This window comes from Oncorhynchus gorbuscha, linkage group LG03, assembly GCF_021184085.1.
Source record: "Oncorhynchus gorbuscha isolate QuinsamMale2020 ecotype Even-year linkage group LG03, OgorEven_v1.0, whole genome shotgun sequence".
Classification (NCBI taxonomy): Eukaryota; Metazoa; Chordata; class Actinopteri; order Salmoniformes; family Salmonidae; genus Oncorhynchus; species Oncorhynchus gorbuscha.
The window spans coordinates 93,881,881-93,906,065 of record NC_060175.1 but is presented as its reverse complement, the minus strand read 5'-3'; the positions used below and the strand labels follow the sequence as shown (position 1 = coordinate 93,906,065).

General features: G+C 44.1%; 1 protein-coding gene across 1 annotated transcript in view; it reads right to left on the bottom strand.

Annotated features, from left to right (window-relative positions):
• Positions 1-24,185, bottom strand: part of LOC124032265 (low-density lipoprotein receptor-related protein 1-like) — a 265,328-nt gene that overhangs the window by 63,581 nt on the left and 177,562 nt on the right. Inside the window, exons 33-44 of the mRNA XM_046344528.1 lie at positions 21,200-21,352; positions 20,702-20,848; positions 18,079-18,204; positions 17,741-17,872; positions 17,445-17,579; positions 17,138-17,267; positions 15,635-15,761; positions 15,243-15,394; positions 14,786-14,910; positions 14,190-14,564; positions 3,071-3,260; positions 933-1,137 (exon numbers count right to left, since the gene is read on the bottom strand). Of these exons, the coding sequence (XP_046200484.1) occupies positions 933-1,137; positions 3,071-3,260; positions 14,190-14,564; positions 14,786-14,910; positions 15,243-15,394; positions 15,635-15,761; positions 17,138-17,267; positions 17,445-17,579; positions 17,741-17,872; positions 18,079-18,204; positions 20,702-20,848; positions 21,200-21,352 (1,997 nt within the window). The remainder of the gene's footprint in view (positions 1-932; positions 1,138-3,070; positions 3,261-14,189; positions 14,565-14,785; positions 14,911-15,242; positions 15,395-15,634; positions 15,762-17,137; positions 17,268-17,444; positions 17,580-17,740; positions 17,873-18,078; positions 18,205-20,701; positions 20,849-21,199; positions 21,353-24,185) is intronic.

The following is a 24,185-nucleotide window of genomic DNA, read 5'->3' as shown; positions in this document are numbered from 1 at the left end:
AGAAGTGCTTAATTTAGACCGAAGGCACAATAGTCTCACAATCAAAAATAAGAGTTTTTTCCCGATAATGACTAAAAACAAATCATACATCTGCTGATCCTAGGAGTCTATAGTGACTCTGTCGCAAGGAGTTGACACAGGAAACAGCGTTGACACAGGTAACAGAGTTGACACAGGTAACAGGGTTGACACAGGTAACAGGGTTGACACAGGTAACAGGGTTGACACAGGTAACAGAGTTGACACAGGTAACAGGGTTGACACAGGTAACAGCATTGACACAGGTAACAGAGTTGACACAGGTAACAGAGTTGGCACAGGTAACAGGGTTGACACAGTTAACAGGGTTGACACAGGTAACAGGGTTGACACAGGTAACAGAGTTGGCACAGGTAACAGAGTTGACACAGGTAACAGAGTTGACACAGGTAACAGGGTTGACACAGGTAACAGGGTTGACACAGGTAACAGCATTGATACAGGTAACAGGGTTGACACAGGTAACAGAGATGGCACAGGTAACAGAGTTGGCACAGGTAACAGAGTTGGCACAGGTAACAGGGTTGACACAGGTAACAGGGTTGACACAGGTAACAGCATTGATACAGGTAACAGAGTTGACACAGGTAACAGAGTTGGCACAGGTAACAGGATTGACACAGGTAACAGGGTTGACACAGGTAACAGAGATGGCACAGGTAACAGAGTTGGCACAGGTAACAGAGTTGGCACAGGTAACATGGTTGACACAGGTAACAGAGTTGACACAGGTAACAGAGTTGGCACAGGCAACAGGGTTGAAACAGGTAACAGAGTTGGCACAGGTAACAGGGTTGGCACAGGTAACAGGGTTGACACAGGTAACAGAGTTGGCACAGGTAACAGAGTTGACACAGGTAACAGAGTTGACACAGGTAACAGAAGTGACTCACGTAGCGGTTGCTGCCGTCGTACTCGCAGCGCTCGATCTTGTCCAGTGTGGCATCAGAGAAGTAGAGTTTCTCTGCGCGGTGATCAATGGCCAGGCCGTTGGGGGTGCGGATGTCATTACCGATGATCACCAGCACGTTGGCACCAGACAGACTGGCACGCATGATACTGGGAGACTGCTCATTCCAGTTGGTCCAGAACATCAGACTAGTAGAGAAGGACACAACGGGTAAGTCGCTCTGGATAAGAGCGTCTGCTAAATGACTTAAATGTAAATTAAATAGAGGGACAGTTACATGTAGATTTTATACATAATAAACAGACAGTAATGGAGTCAGTGAATAAATGACTCCGCTAACGGACTAATAAAGTCACCGAACAGCTGCGGTTGACATTTCATCCATGGAATCAAATCTTGTAGTCATCAAAGAGCATAGTTCAAAGGCCGGCATTGAGTCGTTTCCATCTTACCATCCAAACGCATTGTGGGCAGCTGGCAATTTATTGATTTATTTCACCTTTATTTAACCAGGTAGGCAAGTTGAGAACAAGTTCTCATTTACAATTGCAACCTGGCCAAGATAAAGCAAAGCAGTTCGACAGATACAACGACACAGAGTTACACATGGAGTAAAACAAACATACAGTCAATAATACAGTATAAACAAGTCTATATACAATGTGAGCAAATGAGGTGAGAAAAAAAAGGCCATGGTGGCAAAGTAAATACAATATAGCAAGTAAAACACTGGAATGGTAGTTTTGCAATGGAAGAATGTGCAAAGTAGAAATAAAAATAATGGGGTGCAAAGGAGCAAAATAAATAAATAAATTAAATACAGTAGGGAAAGAGGTAGTTGTTTGGGCTAAATTATAGATGGGCTATGTACAGGTGCAGTAATCTGTAAGATGCTCTGACAGTTGGTGCTTAAAGCTAGTGAGGGAGATAAGTGTTTCCAGTTACAGAGATTTTTGTAGTTCGTTCCAGTCACTGGCAGCAGAGAACTGGAAGGAGAGGCGGCCAAAGAAATAATTAGTTTTGGGGGTGACTAGAGAGATATACCTGCTGGAGCGTGTGCTACAGGTGGGTGATGCTATGGTGACCAGCGAGCTGAGATAAGGGGGGACTTTACCTAGCAGGGTCTTGTAGATGACATGGAGCCAGTGGGTTTGGCGACGAGTATGAAGCGAGGGCCAGCCAACGTGAGCGTACAGGTCGCAATGGTGGGTAGTATATGGGGCTTTGGTGACAAAACGGATTGCACTGTGATAGACTGCATCCAATTTGTTGAGTAGGGTATTGGAGGCTATTTTGTAAATTACATCGCCAAAGTCGAGGATTGGTAGGATGGTCAGTTTTACAAGGGTATGTTTGGCAGCATGAGTGAAGGATGCTTTGTTGCGAAATAGGAAGCCAATTCTAGATTTAACTTTGGATTGGAGATGTTTGATATGGGTCTGGAAGGAGAGTTTACAGTCTAACCAGACACCTAAGTATTTGTAGTTGTCCACGTATTCTAAGTCAGAGCCGTCCAGAGTAGTGATGTTGGACAGGCGGGTAGGTGCAGGTAGCGATTGGTTGAAGAGCATGCATTTAGTTTTACTTGTATTTAAGAGCAATTGGAGGCCACGGAAAGCAATACACTCGTATGGACCGGTTCGTACCTAGAACTTTCTCCATTCAGGTTGCAAAGGCATCAATTTCCTCTTTAACTAGATTTAATGGTGAGAAGGCTGGAAAAAACATACTTTCTTTAGGAAAACATTTTCCACCACCATGCTAAAGTGACTAATGCCTAGGAATACTAGGCCCGGATGTTGCGTATTGATTGTAGCAAATCAGGTTGCAGCAGTTAGTTGTTTACACCTGGCTGGACGCAGGGCACAACATTAGGAAGTAGCATTAGCCACTAGCATGGTCCACAGGGGATACCAGCGTATTGCAAGTTGCATACAATATGTTTGGATGGTAAGATGGAACCAACAATACCAGATCAATATCGCCATCTGCCGGCCTTTGGCATTCAACATTGAACCTAGACCAACATTTCAGGGGCTTTTAAAAGTAATTCACACCACTTCAATTCTACAATTTATTTATACAGTACTTTTTTATACAAAGAACATCACTGCCACTCACCCCTGACACTCGTCCAGCACAAAGGCCCTGGGGTGGTCGTCTCCAGACATGGTGACCACGGTGTTGCGGTCGTAGGCCTGCGGTCGGCCCTGGTCGACCGTGTGTCGGGTGATGGTGGAGGTGGTGTAACTGGTCCAATAGAGGGTGTCCCAGCCACGGTGGTACGCCAAGCCCTCCACTGAGCCAACATCTGGGGTAGAGAGAAAGAGAGAGAGAGAGCGAAAGAGAGAGACAGAGAGAGACAGAGAGAGAGACAGAGAGAGAGAGAGAGAGAGAGAGAGAGAGAGAGAGAGAGAGAGAGAGAGAGAGAGAGAGAGAGAGAGAGCGAGAAAGAGAGAGAGAGACAGAGACAGAGAGAAAGAGAGAGAGAGAGAGAGAGAGAGAGACAGACAGCCATTAAAGGTGTAGGCCCTATTGACCGAGTGGGACAGTCGATATTTAGTGTTAGGGTCATAACAAGGTCAATATTACTGTCACAGACCTTTGTGGTTCACTAGCAAACAGACAAAAAGAGCTAAGGAGGTCAAAGTCCAAACATCTACAATAGAAAAAAGGAAAGGGAACGCCTTCTGTATCTGTGTAGAGCTGGCAAAGGGAGTGGACCTATCTATGAGGTGCCCAAAGGCCAGGATTCATCTCTAATCATGAATTATTTTCAAAAGATGGAATAAGTGGCAAGCATGGTTAACTGTCCAGACATTTACATGGCAGTAGGAAACCTTGTTATATGGCCCTGTCCATACAAGTCAGAAGAGAGTTCCCATTACATAATTCCCTATAGGCTCTTTCAAGGTTCATCCCTTATGAGCTTTTCTCAGAGTTTCCAGCATCTGCTGTTGTCACACCACTGACCATTTTTATGACAATTTCTCAATAATAAAATCCTGGACGTCTGTAACTGTTTGCTCATGTTCAAAAGTTAATGATTACTTATTTTTCTCCCTGGTGTTAAGGTGGATGGGGGGGTAGGGGTGCAAATCAACCCCAGTGCAATTAAAAACAACCGGTACCTAAAGACTAGTGTTTATTACTATATCTAACCCTAAAGACAACCAGTACCTAAAGACTAGTATGTATTAATATATCTAACCCTAAAGACAACCAGTACCTAAAGACTAGTGTGTATTACTATATCTAACTCTAAAGACAACCAGTACCTAAAGACTAGTGTTTATTACTATATCTAACCCTAAAGACAACCAGTACCTAAAGACTAGTGTTTATTACTATATCTAACCCTAAAGACAACCAGTACCTAAAGACTAGTATGTATTAATATATCTAACCCTAAAAAGACAACCAGTACCTAAAGACTAGTGTTTATTACTATATCTAACCCTAAAGACAACCAGTACCTAAAGACTAGTGTGTATTACTATATCTAACTCTAAAGACAACCAATACCTAAAGACTAGTGTGTATTACTATATCTAACCCTAAAGACTAGTGTTTATTACTATATCTAACCCTAAAGACAACCAGTACCTAGACTAGTATGTATTACTATATCTAATCCTAAAGACAACCAGTACCTAAAGACTAGTATGTATTACTATATCTAACCCCAAAGACAACCAGTACCTAAAGAATAGTGTTTATTACTATATCGAACCCTAAAGACAACCAGTACCTAAAGACCAGTATGTATTACTATATCTAACCCTAAAGACAACCAGTACCTAAAGACTAAAGAGTATGTATTAATATATCTAACCCTAAAGACAACCAGTACCTAAAGACTAGTATGTATTAATATATCTAACCTTAAAGACAACCAGTACCTAAAGACTAGTATGTATTAATATATCTAACCTTAAAGACAACCAGTACCTAAAGACTAGTATGTATTACTATATCTAACCCTAAAGACAACCAGTACCTAAAGACTAGTATGTATTAATATATCTAACCTTAAAGACAACCAGTACCTAAAGAATAGTGTGTATTACTATATCTAACCGTAAAGACAACCAGTACCTAAAGAATAGTGTGTATTACTATATATAACCCTAAAGACAACCAGTACCTAAAGAATAGTGTGTATTACTATATCTAACCCTAAAGACAACCAGTACCTAAAGACTAGTGTGTATTACCAATTTGTAAGTCGCTCTGGATAAGAGCGTCTGCTAAATGACTTAAATGTAAATGTAAATGTACTATATCTAACCCTAAAGACTAGTGTGTATTACTATATCTAACCCTAAAGACTAGTGTGTATTACTATATCTAACCCTAAAGACTAGTGTGTATTACTATATCTAACCCTAAAGACTAGTATGTATTACTATATCTAACCCTAAAGACTAGTATGTATTACTATATCTAACCCTAAAGACAACCAGTAACCTAAAGACTAGTGTGTATTACTATATCTAACCCTAAAGACAACTATATCTAACCTAAAGACTAGTGTGTATTACTATATCTAACCCTAAAGACTAGTATGTATTACTATATCTAACCCTAAAGACAACCAGTACCTAAAGACTAGTGTGTATTACTATATCTAACCCTAAAGACTAGTGTGTATTACTATATCTAACCCTAAAGACTAGTATGTATTACTATATCTAACCCTAAAGACTAGTATGTATTACTATATCTAACCCTAAAGACTAGTCTGTATTAATATATCTAACCCTAAAGACTAGTATGTATTACTATATCTAACCCTAAAGACTACTATGTATTACTATATCTAACCCTAAAGACTAGTCTGTATTAATATATCTAACCCTAAAGACTAGTGTGTATTACTATATCTAACCCTAAAGACTAGTATGTATTACTATATCTAACCCTAAAGACTAGTGTGTATTACTATATCTAACCCTAAAGACTAGTGTGTATTACTATATCTAACCCTAAAGACTAGTGTGTATTACTATATCTAACCCTAAAGACAACCAGTACCTAAAGACTAGTGTGTATTACTATATCTAACCCTAAAGACAACCAGTACCTAAAGACTAGTGTGTATTACTATATCTAACCCTAAAGACTAGTATGTATTACTATATCTAACCCTAAAGACAACCAGTACCTAAAGACTAGTGTGTATTACTATATCTAACCATAAAGACTAGTGTGTATTACTATATCTAACCCTAAAGACTAGTATGTATTACTATATCTAACCCTAAAGACTAGTATGTATTACTATATCTAACCCTAAAGACTAGTGTGTATTACTATATCTAACCCTAAAGACTAGTGTGTATTACTATATCTAACCCTAAAGACTAGTATGTATTACTATATCTAACCCTAAAGACTAGTGTGTATTACTATATCTAACCCTAAAGACTAGTATGTATTACTATATCTAACCCTAAAGACAACCAGTACCTAAAGACTAGTGTGTATTACTATATCTAACCCTAAAGACTAGTGTGTAGTACTATATCTAACCCTAAAGACAACCAGTACCTAAAGACTAGTGTGTATTACTATATCTAACCCTAAAGACTAGTGTGTATTACTATATCTAACCCTAAAGACTAGTGTGTATTACTATATCTAACCCTAAAGACTAGTGTGTATTACTATATCTAACCCTAAAGACTAGTATGTATTACTATATCTAACCCTAAAGACTAGTATGTATTACTATATCTAACCCTAAAGACTAGTATGTATTACTATATCTAACCCTAAAGACTAGTCTGTATTACTATATCTAACCATAAAGACTAGTGTGTAGTACTATATCTAACCCTAAAGACTAGTATGTATTACTATATCTAACCCTAAAGACAACCAGTACCTAAAGACTAGTATGTATTACTATATCTAACCCTAAAACAACCAGTACCTAAAGACTAGTATGTATTACTATATGTAACCCTAAAGACAACCAGTACCTAAAGACTAGTATGTATTACTATATCTAACCCTAAAGACAACCAGTACCTAAAGACTAGTATCATACCCGTGGTATAAGGTGTGATATACCACAGCTGTCAGCCAATCAGCATCAGGGCTCGAAATACCCAGCAAATAATTAAACAATAAAGCACAAGGGGGTGTGGTATATAGTGCCTTATTGATATTACAAACTGTTTACCAACGTAATTACATCACCAATCTGACAGATACAGTACTGACAACATTACCTATCTGACAGCTGGAGCAGGGCTTTCCGTGCTCCATTTTTATGGAAGTACTGACAACATTACCTATCTGACAGAGCCAGTGGGTCATATGATTGAGTGTAGTCTGCCCAGGAGTACTGACAACATTACCGATCTGACAGAGTCGTGCTGCTACAGTACTGACAACATTACCTATCTGACAGAGTCACTGGCTTGCTGCTGCAGTACTGACAACATTACCTATCTGACAGAGCCGTGCTGCTACAGTACTGACAACATTACCTATCTGACAGAGTGGTTGTGATTTGCTAGTGGTGTGGGGGCAGTACTGACAACATTACCTATCTGACAGAGCCTGTGCTGCTACAGTACTGACAACATCACCTATCTGACAGAGCCGTGCTGCTAGGGTCAGTACTGACAACATTACCTATCTGACAGAGCCATGCTGCTACAGTACTGACAACATTACCTATCTGACAGAGCCTTGTGCTGTGACAGTACTGACAACATTACCTATCTGACAGAGCCATGCTGCTCCACCTGGCCATGTACTGACAACATTACCTATCTGACAGAGCCATGCTGCTCAGTACTGACAACATTACCTGTTATATCTGACAGAGAAGTGCTGCTACCCCAGTACTGACAACATTACCTATCTGACAGAGCCGTGCTGCCCCAGGTACTGACATGATTACCTATCTGAGTCCAGAGCCATGCTGCTCCACAGTTCTGACAACATTACCTCATCTGACAGAACATCTTGGTGCTGCACAGCCAGTACTGACAACATTACCTTCTGAGGTTTTGGCCTTTCAGGGAGTTTTTCCTAGCCGCTGCTTTTACACCTGCATTGTTTGCTGTTTGGGGTTTTACTGACAACATTACCTATCTGACAGGGCTATATAAATAAATTTGATTTGCTACAGTACTGACAACATTACCTATCTGACAGAGCCGTGCTGCTACAGTACTGACAACATTACCTATCTGACAGAGCCATGCTGCTACAGTACTGACAACATTACCCATCTGACAGAGCCATGCTGCTACAGTACTGACAACATTACCTATCTGACAGAGCCGTGCTGCTACAGTACTGACAACATTACCTATCTGACAGAGCCGTGCTGCTACAGTACTGACAACATTACCTATCTGACAGAGCCGTGCTGCTACAGTACTGACAACATTACCTATCTGACAGAGCCGTGCTGCTACAGTACTGACAACATTACCTATCTGACAGAGCCGCGCTGCTACAGTACTGACAACATTACCTATCTGACAGAGCCGTGCTGCTACAGTACTGACAACATTACCTATCTGACAGAGCCGTGCTGCTACAGTACTGACAACATTACCTATCTGACAGAGCCGTGCTGCTACAGTACTGACAACATTACCTATCTGACAGAGCCGTGCTGCTACAGTACTGACAACATCACCTATCTGACAGATACAGTAATGACAACATCACCTATCTGACAGAGCCGCGCTGCTACAGTATTGACAACAGACAAACAAGCCCTCTTTCTCTTCTTGTGTTCTCATTTTTTACTTGTCTTCTTTCGTCCTCTCGTTCTTTCTCAGCATAGCTGGTTGTTCAGCCTCTCCTCTAGCTATCTGTGGAATCAGAATTTGGGGCCAGATGTGACACCTGAATAGGCTATAATGGACGATAAAACTACAGACACCGCTGTCAGGCCCTTAACATCAAGTAGAATTGGTTGCTTTTAATGAGAACTGAGTTGGTTGCCAGCGACAGCGACGGCCATCATTTTGTATTATAGTTTTGCTTGGTTTCAACAAATCAACACAACATCAAGGACAAGACTGGATTGACATTTTACAATACAAGCTTAGGGCCAGAATTTGGTGGAATACTGATATGGAATACTGTGGCAGCCAACTTCCATGTCAGAGATGGACTCCTCTCTCAACGCCATAGTCTCTAGGAAGAAGTGTTTGTGATTGTAATCTTGGATCATTAAAACTAGTTTTGGAACTACATCCCTGATTCTGAATCATCCCTCCTATGAGATCATAGTCTTGGGTGTTCTGGCCCAGATAAAAGGGACTGTACATACTAACAAATAAGCAAAACATTTTATAGCTCAAGTACAAACTGCTTAGGGAATCTCCATCAATTGATGCTGCCTTCTCGTCAAGGACACAAATGGTCCCTTTGTCTATCAAAGCTGAACAGAGAGATTTTTAACTACATTCTTTTCAAGAAACGACAGCCCAGATACAGATGCATTGTTTAAGATTCTAAATCTTATGTGCTCCGTTAACTGCTGTGTGTCATTGAGAACGCTTCAGTGAACCTGTCAGTCGACTTATTGAAGAGTCAATGTGGTTCTGAGTGATAAGGTTTAACAGTAGGAGAGTGTACAGGCAGAGTCAGGGTGTCATAGACAATGTTACTGCTATGTCTCCTATTATCAGTCTGCCATTATAATTACCATCAGGATTATAGATCATTTAGTAGTCAGAAGAATCAACACCGCCTTGTGTCTCTGGAGGACAGAACAGAATAAAATACAATACAAATTTGCTTTGCAACAAAGAACTGTGGTGAAATGCTGATGATGAAGAATAGTGGTGGGGGCTTCGGGTAACAGTAGTAGTGGTGGGGGCCAGATGGGACTGAGGTAATGAAGGTCTTGGTGCCCATGCTGGACGGCCTCATCCTGGTGATGGGCCTGGTGGGTCACTGCCTGGTCATGTCCACCCTTGCTGGCCGGAGAAGGAGGCGATTGATTGATTGATTTCGTACAGTTAAAAACGATTTAAAACTAAAAAGAAAGAACCCAGAGGACGAGCGTTAAAAACACTTATTTCATGTTGCCAGGATATCCATGATCCATCCCTTGACTTTTTCCACATTTTGTTATGTTACAAACTTATTCTTAAATGGATAATAAAACAATTTTCCTCATCATTCTACACACAATACCCCATAATGACAAAGCAAATACATTTTTCTTTAAATGTTTGCACATTTATTAAAAATGAAAACAGAAATATCTTATTTACATAGGTTTTCAGACCTTTTGCTATGAGACTCGAAATTGAGCTCCGGTGCATCCTGTTTCCATTGATCATCCTTGAGATGTTTCTACAACATGTGGTAAATTCAATTGATTGGACATGTTTTGGAAAGGCACACACCTGTCTATATAAGGTCCCACAGTTGACAGTACATGTCGAGCAAAAACCAAACTAAGGAATTGTCTGTAGAGCTCCGAGACAGGATTGTGTCGAGGTACAGATCTGGGGAAGAGTACCAAAACATTTCTGTAGCATTGAAGGTCCCTAACAATCCAGTGGCCTCAATTATTCTTGAATGGAAGAAGTTGACCGCTCGGCCAAACTGAGCAATTTGGGGAGAAGGGCCTTGGTCAGGGAGGTGACAAAGATCCCGATGGTCACTATGATGGAGCTCCAGAGGTCCTCTGTGGAGGTGAGAGAACTATCTCTGCAGCACTTCACCAATCAGGCCTTTATGGTAGAGTGGCAAGACGGAAGCCACTTCTCAGTAAAAGCCACAACAGCCCGCTTGGAGTTTGCCAAAAGGCACCGAAAGGACTTTCAGACCATGAGAAACAACATTCTCTGGTCTGATGAAACCAAGATTGAACTCTTTGGCCTGAATGCCAAGCTTCACGTCTGGAGGAACCCTGGCACCATCCCTACAGTGAAACATGGTGGTGGCAGCATCATGCTGTGAGAATGTTTTTCAGAGGCAGGGACTTCGAGACTAGTCAGGATTGAGGGAAAGATGAACAGAGCAATGTACAGAGAGATTCCTGCTCCAGAGCACTCAGGACCTCAGACTGGGGCGAAGGTTCACCTTCCAACAGGACAATGACCCTAAGCACACAGCCAAGACAACGCAGGAGTGGCTCCGGGACAAATCTCTGAATGTCCTTGAGAGGCATAGCCAGAGCCTGGACTTGAACCCAATCGAACATCTCTGGAGAGACCTGAAAATAGCTGTACTGATGTGACCCCACAGTACGTCCGGCTACCACTCGGTGGCCATCTTTATCTACCTAAAGGCGTCCTCTGCAACGTTGGTTAACCCCGTCCTCTATGTGTTCATGTCCAATAAGTTCAGCAGGGATCTGATGGAGCTAGGGAGGGTTGCAGGGGGGTGTACAGGTGTGGTGGGGGGCAGGGACATGGTGCAGCATTTCAACACTGTGGAGCTAGATACTTCACCACTAACCCTACCCGGATTCTAAGGGTTACTAACTATGGACCCTCTATGGACACTCTATGGATATTTAATGAAGATTAACAGACCCTCTATGGACAATCGATAAACATTATATGGATCCTAGAAACACATGCTTGGTTTGAAGAAGATCTGTCTTACAACCTATTCAACATCATTTCATTTCAATAAACACAATCAGCTCAGCTCAGGCCATTAGCTTTTTCCTCTTCATCACATCACAGACTGATCAGAGCTGTACGAGTGTGTGATCTGGCTTACAAGGTTATGGGCTTGCTCAATTGTAGAAAGTATTAGCAAGAATGTTTTGTCACTTGTGGACGATATACATATTAAAAAGAGAGTCACACACTGTATATATAAACTCACAGAAACGTTGGTATTTTACCCAATAAATGACTGGGACTTTATATATTGATAGTTCGTGGACTCTCTTTATGTATATAGATAGAGCGTGGACTCTCTTTTTATGTATAGATAGAGCGTGGACTCTCTTTTTATGTATAGATAGAGCGTGGACTCTCTTTTTATGTATAGATAGAGCGTGGACTCTCTTTATGTATAGATAGAGCGTGGACTCTTTTTATGTATAGATAGAGCGTGGACTCTCTTTATGTATATAGAGCGTGGACTCTCTTTTTATGTATAGATAGAGCGTGGACTCTCTTTTTATGTATATAGATAGAGCGTGGACTCTCTTTATGTATATAGATAGAGCGTGGACTCTCTTTTTATGTATAGATAGAGCGTGGGCTCTCTTTTTATGTATAGACAGAGCGTGGACTCTCTTTATGTATATAGAGCGTGGACTCTCTTTTTATGTATAGATAGAGTGTGGACTCTCTTTAAGTATATAGATAGAGCGTGGACTCTCTTTAAGTATATAGATAGAGCGTGGACTCTCTTTATGTATATAGATAGAGCGTGGACTCTCTTTTTATGTATAGATAGAGCGTGGACTCTCTTTATGTATATAGATAGAGCGTGGACTGTCTTTATGTATATAGATAGAGCGTGGACTCTCTTTTTATGTATAGATAGAGTGTGGACTCTCTTTTTATGTATATAGATAGAGTGTGGACTCTCTTTATGTATATAGATAGAGTGTGGACTCTCTTTATGTATATAGAGCGTGGACTCTCTTTTTATGTATAGATAGAGCGTGGACTCTCTTTATGTATATAGATAGAGCGTGGACTCTCTTTTTATGTATAGATAGATCGTGGACTCTCTTTTTATGTATAGATAGAGCGTGGACTCTCTTTTTATGTATAGATAGAGCGTGGACTCTCTTTATGTATATAGAGCGTGGACTCTCTTTTTATGTATAGATAGAGCGTGGACTCTCTTTAAGTATATAGATAGAGCGTGGACTGTCTTTATGTATATAGATAGAGCGTGGACTCTCTTTTTATGTATAGATAGAGCGTGGACTCTCTTTTTATGTATATAGATAGAGTGTGGACTCTCTTTATGTATATAGATAGAGCGTGGACTCTCTTTATGTATATAGAGCGTGGACTCTCTTTTTATGTATAGATAGAGCGTGGACTCTCTTTATGTATATAGATAGAGCGTGGACTCTCTTTTTATGTATAGATAGATCGTGGACTCTCTTTTTATGTATAGATAGAGCGTGGACTCTCTTTTTATGTATAGATAGAGCGTGGACTCTCTTTATGTATATAGATAGAGCGTGGACTCTCTTTTTATGTATAGATAGAGCGTGGACTCTCTTTATGTATATAGATAGAGCGTGGACTCTCTTTTTATGTATAGAGCGTGGACTCTCTTTTTATGTATAGATAGAGCGTGGACTCTCTTTATGTATAGATAGAGCGTGGACTCTCTTTTTATGTATAGATAGAGTGTGGACTCTCTATGTATAGATAGAGCGTGGACTCTCTATATGTATATAGATAGAGCGTGGACTCTCTATATGTATATAGATAGAGCGTGGACTCTCTATATGTATATAGATAGAGCGTGGACTCTCTATATGTATATAGATAGAGCGTGGACTCTCTATATGTATATAGATAGAGCGTGGACTCTCTATATGTATATAGATAGAGCGTGGACTCTCTATATGTATATAGATAGAGCGTGGACTCTCTATATGTATATAGATAGAGCGTGGACTCTCTATATGTATATAGATAGAGCGTGGACTCTCTATATGTATATAGATAGAGCGTGGACTCTCTTTTTATGTATAGATAGAGCGTGGACTCTCTTTTTATGTATAGATAGAGCGTGGACTCTCTTTTTATGTATAGATAGAGTGTGGACTCTCTATGTATAGATAGAGCGTGGACTCTCTATATGTATATAGATAGAGCGTGGACTCTCTATATGTATATAGATAGAGCGTGGACTCTCTATATGTATATAGATAGAGCGTGGACTCTCTATATGTATATAGATAGAGCGTGGACTCTCTATATGTATATAGATAGAGCGTGGACTCTCTATATGTATATAGATAGAGCGTGGACTCTCTATATGTATATAGATAGAGCGTGGACTCTCTATATGTATATAGATAGAGCGTGGACTCTCTATATGTATATAGATAGAGCGTGGACTCTCTATATGTATATAGATAGAGCGTGGACTCTCTTTTTATATATAGATAGAGCTTGGACACTCTTTATGTATTTGTATAGCTAACAGTTTATTCACCGTTAGTCAACACTTCTACTCAAAATCATTTCTCTGGGTGTGCGCCAGCTCATTCTTTTAACATAACAGACTAAACATTAGTACTCACTCTCTACAACCTTCTGCAGTTCTGATCCGTCATCGTTGATCTGCTGGATGTTTCCAAAGTGTATGTCACTGAAGAAGATCCGGTTGGCTCCCCTCCCCCCTCCTCCGCGGTAGTCAAAGGTCAGGGCAATGACGTTTTTCATGTGTTCCGGATCCTCAAAGGGCTTGATGGGGGCGTTCAGGTTGGTCTCGTCTGATAGGTGGATACTCTTCAGAATGGTCCGCTCCGAGTACAGCAGGTAGCCGTCATAGTCGCGGCAACTGTGGCTGTCCTCGGCCAGCATGCCGTGTGCGCAGGCGCAGGTTCGCTCCCCGTTGCCGCGGTAAAGGCAGAGCTGTTCGCAGCCGCCATTGTTGTTTTTACAGACGTTGGTGCCTGAGGGAGACCACACACACTGGTCACACACATCATTCTCATAGACACACACTGATTAGACACATCAGTCTCATAGACACACACTGATTTGACACATCAGTCTCATAGATACATCAGTCTCATAGACACATCAGTCTCATACAACTAAACAGAGCCACCAGGGTTAGAGAGAATTCCATTTCAATTCAATCCATTTCAATTCAGGGGTTAAGTGTTCTTACCTTGTTGCCGGTCTCTGTTGAAGACCTTGATGTCTTTCAGCTGTACACCGATGCCGGTCCTCAGATACACATATTCTGTAGCGTTGTCTTTGTTTCCTCTCTTGATGGAACCGTTGGCGTGAGTCCTGGTCCAATACAACATACAAAACACTATCAGCCACTTTAAACAGGCTTGGAGGAAAAACAACAACATTTGTAGTAAATTAAACTTGTGCAAAGGGGATACTGGATGAAGGCAACAATCTCTCATACAAGACTGTCAGTCAATTTAAATAGGCTTTGAGGGAAATGTAATCCCATTGCATACTGTAGTCCTTACTGTTCGTCAATGGTCAATGCTCCACATAGGAGCCAAGGTCTTCAGTCAAGTTAGTCAAACATACTACCGCAGTGCAGCAGGGGATATTAAGGGTTAAACACGGAGGAGATGACAGGGGTAGGACAGCAGGTAGCTCACCTGTCACTCCAGTAGATGAAGCCCTCGAAGACGGACACAGCGAACATGTCCATGTTGTTATTGGCCAGCACCAGCTCTCTGTTTTCTCCATTCTCCAGATTGATACGCTCTATCCTATCAGTCCGCGCATCACACCAGTACAACTGCTGCTCCTACACACAAACAATAAGAACAACAATATCAAGCAGAAACATATTCTGTTTTTTCGAAACAACAAGGTTGTAAAGAGGAGAAACATTCTGGATACATGTGAATCCGAAAGAAGGATTTCTAAATAATCTGAAATGTGGATTTTGCTAATAAAATGAAACCTCAATAAATACATTTTTTTGTGTGTGTGTGTGTGTGTGTGTGTGTGTGTGTGTGTGTGTGTGTGTGTGTGTGTACTGTACCTTGTAGTCGATGGAGATTCCATTGGGCCACATGATGCTGTCATTGACCAGGACCACTCTCTGAGAGCCGTCGAGGCGGGCCCGCTCTATACGGGGGACCTGACCCCACTCTGTCCAGAATAGATACCTACACACACACACACACACACACACACACACACACACACACACACACACACACACACACACACACACACACACACACACACACACACACACACACACACACACACACACACACACACACACACACACACACACACACACACACACACACACACACACACACACGAGGTTGAAAGAAAGTAATCTAGGTTATTTTTGCTCTATATAGATTAAATATCACAATAAACACTTACTTACAATGTACCATCATAACTAGCTACTGCTTGTAATTATTAATCAATGTGCAAATATTGCTGGTTGCTGGACGAATAATACCCCATACTGTAGGTAACCATGTTATGACACATACACACTATACACACTACACTATACACATACAGACAAGGGCCAGCCCCAGCAGCCAAGACCCATACACACTATACACACTACACTATACACATACAGACAAGGGCCAGCCCCAGCAGCCAAGACCCAGCCCCAGTAGCCAAGCCCCAGTCAAAGTAACCAAGTCCCAGTCCCAGCCCCAATAACCAAACCCCAGCCCCAGTATCCAAGCCCCAGCCCCAGTAGCCAAGCCCCAGTCCCAATAGCCAAGCCCCAGTCCCAGCCCTAGTAGCCAAGCCCTAGTAGACAAGCCCCAGTCCCAGCCCCAATAGCCAAGTCTCAGTCCCAGTGGCCAAGCCCTAGCCCCAGGAGCCAAGCCCCAGTCCCAGTAGCCAAGCCCCAGTCCCAGCCCTAGTAGCAAAGCTCCAGTGCCAGCCCTAGTCCCAGTAGACAAGCCCCAGTCCAAGCCCCCAGCCCCAAAAGCCAAGCCTCAGTCCCAGTAGCCAAGTCCCAGTCCCAGCCCTAGTAGCCAAGCTCCAGTGCCAGCCCTAGTCCCAGTAGACAAGCCTCAGTCCAAGCCCCCAGCCCCAAAAGCAAAGCCTCAGTCCCAGTAGCCAAGCCCCAGTCCAAACCCAAATTACCAAGAACAGCCCCTGTAGCCAAGCCACAGTAGACAATCCCCAGTCCCAGCCCCCAGCCCCAACAGCCAAGCCTCAGTCCCAGTTGGCAAGCCCCAGTTCCAGTAGCCAAGCCTCAGTGCCAGCTCCAATAACAAAGCCCCAGCCCCAATAGCCAAGCCCCAGTTGCCAAGCCCCAGCCCCAGCCCCAATAGCCAAGCACCAGTTGCCAAGCCTCAGTCCAAGCCCTAGCCCCAGCAGCCAAGCCCCTCTCCCATTAGCCAAGCCCCAGTCCTAGACCTTGTAGCCAAACCCTGGTAGCCAAGCTCCAGTCTCAGCCCTAGTCCCATTAGACAAGCCCCAGTACCAGTCCCTAACCCCAGTCCCAGTCCAAGCCCCAGTCCCAGTAGCCAAGCCCCAGTCCCTAGCCACTCACCCTCTTTCTGGGTGGACGGTGATGGCACGGGGCTTGTCCAGACCATGGGAGATGACCACATAGCGGAATGAACCATTGAGTCTGGCCACCTCGATCACATCAAAGCCCTGGTCTGTCCAGTAGATGTTACCTGACAGGAGAGGGACAGGAGGGGTCGGGGTCAGTGTGTGTGTGCATGTGTGCGTGCAATATTGTGTATGGTCTATGCATGTGTGTATCCATGTGTGTGTGTGCGTGCGTGCTTCTGTACTGTCCATGTATGTGTGTATCTATGTGTGTGTGTGTGCGCCTGTAGTTGTTCCCTGACCTGCTATCCAGTCCACAGTGATGCCCTCCACCCTGCCGATGCCATTGGTCACCACGTCTTCTCTCCAGGTCTGGTCTCTCTTAGCTCTGCTGATGGTGCTCAGGCCCATGTCCACCCAGTAGATAGTGTCATTGTCTACATGGCAGCACAGTGATGACGGTAAGTAACTGGAGACAACAATCACTCAGGCAGGCACAGTGTAATAACAGTTCAGGTACACTTCACAGCACGGTTGGTGTGACTCCTCAAACCAAACCCTTGTATTGTTGTTGGTGGGTCCGTAGCAGTACACTCACCAGCGTGGAAGTCGATGCCCACAGCCAGAGAGGTGCCAGACACGGGCACCAGGGCATCGGATTGATCAGATGGGTCAAGGGGGATTCCCCTAATGCCCTCATGCACTGAGTAGAGCAGGAAGGAGCCCATGCCTGGAGAGAGAACACATAACAGTTAATAACACTACTGTTAGAGTATACAGTATATCCTGGGGTGTGTGTAGAACAGTGTAGCGAAATATAGGAAATACAGTATGAATGGCCATGCACCTGTCACCTTTGAAATATTTTGAATCATTTTGCAATGTAATGTGATTTGTGGATTTGAATAAAGTATTTAACATGTGTTGGTCTGTTACCCTCGCAGGACTGCTGCCCACTCTGGAGGCTGTAGCCTGCGGTACACATACAGGCTCTGGTGCTCGGGGAGGTGGGCAGGCACAGCTGGGAACAGTCTCCATTCTTATTGCTACACAGGTTGATGCCTGGGACAACAGGGAATAAAAGACAGTTCAGAACAGCAAAACAATAATAACAAAACAGGACTTTTCAAAACCTCTCAGTCAAAAAGAAAAACATGTCTTATTCATTCAGTTGCATAGTGTCATTCATTCATTAACTCATCTGAGTTGTACCTGTTAAGTTGGTAAGTGTGACATGGTCAGTGATATCCTACCTGTATCAGTCTGCATGCTCAGTGTGACATGGTCAGTGATATCCTACCTGTATCAGTCTGCATGCTCAGTGTGACATGGTCAGTGATATCCTACCTGTATCAGTCTGCATGCTCAGTGTGACATGGTCAGTGATATCCTACCTGTATCAGTCTGCATGCTCAGTGTGACATGGTCAGTGATATCCTACCTGTATCAGTCTGCATGCTCAGTGTGACATGGTCAGTGATATCCTACCTGTATCAGTCTGCATGCTCAGTGTGACATGGTCAGTGATATCCTACCTGTATCAGTCTGCATGCTCAGTGTGACATGGTCAGTGATATCCTACCTGTATCAGGCTGCATGCTCAGTGTGACATGGTCAGTGATATCCTACCTGTATCAGGCTGCATGCTCAGTGTGACATGGTCAGTGATATCCTACCTGTATCAGTCTGCATGCTCAGTGTGACATGGTCAGTGATATCCTACCTGTATCAGTCTGCATGCTCAGTGTGACATGGTCAGTGATATCCTACCTGTATCAGTCTGCATGCTCAGTGTGACATGGTCAGTGATATCCTACCTGTATCAGTCTGCATGCTCAGTGTGACAGTCTGGTCAGTGATATCCTACCTGTATCAGTCTGCATGCTCAGTGTGACATGGTCAGTGATATCCTACCTGTATCAGTCTGCATGCTCAGTGTGACATGGTCAGTGATATCCTACCTGTATCAGTCTGCATGCTCAGTGTGACATGGTCAGTGATATCCTACCTGTATCAGTCTGCATGCTCAGTGTGACATGGTCAGTGATATCCTACCTGTATCAGTCTGCATGCTCAGTGTGACATGGTCAGTGATATCCTACCTGTATCAGGCTGCATGCTCAGTGTGACATGGTCAGTGATATCCTACCTGTATCAGGCTGCATGCTCAGTGTGACATGGTCAGTGATATCCTACCTGTATCAGTCTGCATGCTCAGTGTGACACGATCAGTGATATCCTACCTGTATCAGTCTGCATGCTCAGTGTGACACGGTCAGTGATATCCTACCTGTATCAGTATGCATGCTCAGTGTGACACGGTCAGTGATATCCTACCTGTATCAGTCTGCATGCTCAGTGTGACACGGTCAGTGATATCCTACCTGTATCAGTCTGCATGCTCAGTGTGACACGGTCAGTGATATCCTACCTGTACCAGTCTGCATGTTCAGTGTGACATGGTCAGTGATATCCTACCTGTATCAGTCTGCATGCTCAGTGTGACATGGTCAGTGATATCCTACCTGTACCAGTCTGCATGCTCAGTGTGACACGGTTAGTGATATCCTACCTGTACTAGTCTGCATGTTCAGTGTGACATGGTCAGTGATATCCTACCTGTATCAGTCTGCATGCTCAGTGTGACATGGTCAGTGATATCCTACCTGTATCAGTCTGCATGCTCAGTGTGACATGGTCAGTGATATCCTACCTGTATCAGTCTGCATGCTCAGTGTGACATGGTCAGTGATATCCTACCTGTACTAGCCTGCATGCTCAGTGTGACATGGTCAGTGATATCCTACCTGTATCAGTCTGCATGCTCAGTGTGACATGGTCAGTGATATCCTACCTGTATCAGTCTGCATGCTCAGTGTGACATGGTCAGTGATATCCTACCTGTATCAGTCTGCATGCTCAGTGTGACATGGTCAGTGATATCCTACCTGTATCAGTCTGCATGCTCAGTGTGACATGGTCAGTGATATCCTACCTGTATCAGTCTGCATGCTCAGTGTGACATGGTCAGTGATATCCTACCTGTACTAGCCTGCATGCTCAGTGTGACATGGTCAGTGATATCCTACCTGTATCAGTCTGCATGCTCAGTGTGACATGGTCAGTGATATCCTACCTGTATCAGTCTGCATGCTCAGTGTGACATGGTCAGTGATATCCTACCTGTATCAGTCTGCATGCTCAGTGTGACATGGTCAGTGATATCCTACCTGTATCAGTCTGCATGCTCAGTGTGACATGGTCAGTGATATCCTACCTGTATCAGTCTGCATGCTCAGTGTGACATGGTCAGTGATATCCTACCTGTATCAGTCTGCATGCTCAGTGTGACATGGTCAGTGATATCCTACCTGTATCAGTCTGCATGCTCAGTGTGACATGGTCAGTGATATTCTACCTGTATCAGTCTGCATGCTCAGTGTGACATGGTCAGTGATATCCTACCTGTATCAGTCTGCATGCTCAGTGTGACATGGTCAGTGATATCCTACCTGTATCAGTCTGCATGCTCAGTGTGACATGGTCAGTGATATCCTACCTGTATCAGTCTGCATGCTCTCGTTGTAGATCTTCATGTGCGTCATGGGAGAAGTGTTGTTACGTAGCACCTTCCAGTTCCCCCCGTCACTCTTATCACAGGTCCCTATCTGGTCTGTCCCCTGGTCGGCCCACCACAGCTTGTCTCCTACACACACACACACACACACACACACACACACACACACACACACACACACACACACACACACACACACACACACACACACACACACACACACACACACACACACACACACACACACACACACACACACACACACACACACACACACAAAATGGACATTCAGTTTATTAAGAATTGGTGTTCTGGTGTTTTGTGTCAACCAGCCTCAAGCTCAAGCTTCAAGAAAATTCTCTCTCTCTTGTAATCAATGGACAATAAAGCTTTTTCAAATTGAACTGAACACACACTATCTCTCAAAGTCACAACAGACAGGTATTTAAAGCAGAACACAACAGTCTGTTTCTCCCTTACCCATGATGGCCAGAGCAGAGGCCTTGGTCAGCTTGCCCGGTTTGACCCCGTCCAGGACCTCCAGGCCTGAGCCGTCCAACTTACAGCGACTGATGGTGCCGTTCTCTGAGCTGACCCAGTACAGCTGCTCACTGTCGTAGTCTACAGACAGGCCTGGTGAGGACAGAAAGGTAACAGTTAGGACAACACAATCACAGTCAGAATCTCTCTCATACAGTCTGTCGTAGTCTACAGACAGGCCTGGTGGGGACAGAAAGGTTACAGTTAGCACAACACGATCACAGTCAGAATCTCTCTCATACAGTCTGTCGTAGTCTACAGACAGGCCTGGTGGGGACAGAAAGGTTACAGTTAGCACAACACGATCACAGTCAGAATCTCTCTCATACAGTCTGTCGTAGTCTACAGACAGGCCTGGTGGGGACAGAAAGGTTACAGTTAGCACAACACGATCACAGTCAGAATCTCTCTCATACAGTCTGTCGTAGTCTACAGACAGGCCTGGTGGGGACAGAAAGGTTACAGTTAGCACAACACGATCACAGTCAGAATCTCTCTCATACAGTCTGTCGTAGTCTACAGACAGGCCTGGTGGGGACAGAAAGGACAGACACACCACTACTGAACATGGTCAACTCTCTCTCTCTTTCACACAGTCTGTCGTAGTCTACAGACAGGCCTGGTGGGGACAGAAAGGACAGACACACCACTACTGAACATGGTCAACTCTCTCTCTCTTTCACTCTCACACAGTCTGTCGTAGTCTACAGACAGGCCTGGTGGGGACAGAAAGGACAGACACACCACTACTGAACATGGTCAACTCTCTCTCTCTTTCACTCTCACACAGTCTGTCGTAGTCTACAGACAGACCTTGTGGGGACAGAAAGGACAGACACACCACTACTGAACATGGTCAACTCTCTCTCTCTTTCACTCTCACACAGTCTGTCGTAGTCTACAGACAGGCCTGGTGGGGACAGAAAGGACAGACACACCACTACCGAACATGGTCAACTCTCTCTCTCTTTCACTCTCACACAGTCTGTCGTAGTCTACAGACAGGCCTGGTGGGGACAGAAAGGACAGACACACCACTACTGAACATGGTCAACTCTCTCTCTCTTTCACTCTCACACAGTCTGTCGTAGTCTACAGACAGGCCTGGTGGGGACAGAAAGGACAGACACACCACTACTGAACATGGTCAACTCTATCTCTCTTTCACTCTCACACAGTCTGTGTAGTCTACAGACAGGCCTGGTGGGGACAGAAAGGACAGACACACCACTACTGAACATGGTCAACTCTCTCTCTCTTTCACTCTCACACAGTCTGTCGTAGTCTACAGACAGGCCTGGTGGGGACAGAAAGGACAGACACACCACTACTGAACATGGTCAACTCTCTCTCTCTTTCACTCTCACACAGTCTGTCGTAGTCTACAGACAGGCCTGGTGGGGACAGAAAGGACAGACACACCACTACTGAACATGGTCAACTCTCTCTCTCTTTCACTCTCACACAGTCTGTCGTAGTCTACAGACAGGCCTGGTGGGGACAGAAAGGACAGACACACCACTACTGAACATGGTCAACTCTCTCTCTCTTTCACTCTCACACAGTCTGTCGTAGTCTACAGACAGGCCTGGTGGGGACAGAAAGGACAGACACACCACTACTGAACATGGTCAACTCTCTCTCTCTTTCACTCTCACACAGTCTGTCGTAGTCTACAGACAGGCCTGGTGGGGACAGAAAGGACAGACACACCACTACTGAACATGGTCAACTCTCTCTCTCTTTCACTCTCACACAGTCTGTCGTAGTCTACAGACAGGCCTGGTGGGGACAGAAAGGACAGACACACCACTACTGAACATGGTCAACTCTCTCTCTCTTTCACTCTCACACAGTCTGCCTGGTGGGGACAGAAAGGACAGACACACCACTACTGAACATGGTCTACAGACAGGCCTGGTGGGGACAGAAAGGACAGACACACCACTACTGAACATGGTCAACTCTCTCTCTCTTTCACTCTCACACAGTCTGTCGTAGTCTACAGACAGGCCTGGTGGGGACAGAAAGGACAGACACACCACTACTGAACATGGTCAACTCTCTCTCTCTTTCACTCTCACACAGTCTGTCGTAGTCTACAGACAGGCCTGGTGGGGACAGAAAGGACAGACACACCACTACTGAACATGGTCAACTCTCTCTCTCTTTCACTCTCACACAGTCTGTCGTAGTCTACAGACAGGCCTGGTGGGGACAGAAAGGACAGACACACCACTACTGAACATGGTCAACTCTCTCTCTCTTTCACTCTCACACAGTCTGTCGTAGTCTACAGACAGGCCTGGTGGGGACAGAAAGGACAGACACACCACTACTGAACATGGTCAACTCTCTCTCTCTTTCACTCTCACACAGTCTGTCGTAGTCTACAGACAGGCCTGGTGGGGACAGAAAGGACAGACACACCACTACTGAACATGGTCAACTCTCTCTCTCTTTCACTCTCACACAGTCTGTCGTAGTCTACAGACAGGCCTGGTGGGGACAGAAAGGACAGACACACCACTACTGAACATGGTCAACTCTCTCTCTTCTTTCACTCTCACACAGTCAGTCTACAGACAGGCCTGGTGGGGACAGAAAGGACAGACACACCACTACTGAACATGGTCAACTCTCTCTCTCTTTCACTCTCACACAGTCTGTCGTAGTCTACAGACAGGCCTGGTGGGGACAGAAAGGACAGACACACCACTACTGAACATGGTCAACTCTCTCTCTCTTTCACTCTCACACAGTCTGTCGTAGTCTACAGACAGGACAGAAAGGACAGACACACCACTACTGAACATGGTCAACTCTCTCTCTCTTTCACTCTCACACAGTCTGTCGTAGTCTACAGACAGGCCTGGTGGGGACAGAAAGGACAGACACACCACTACTGAACATGGTCAACTCTCTC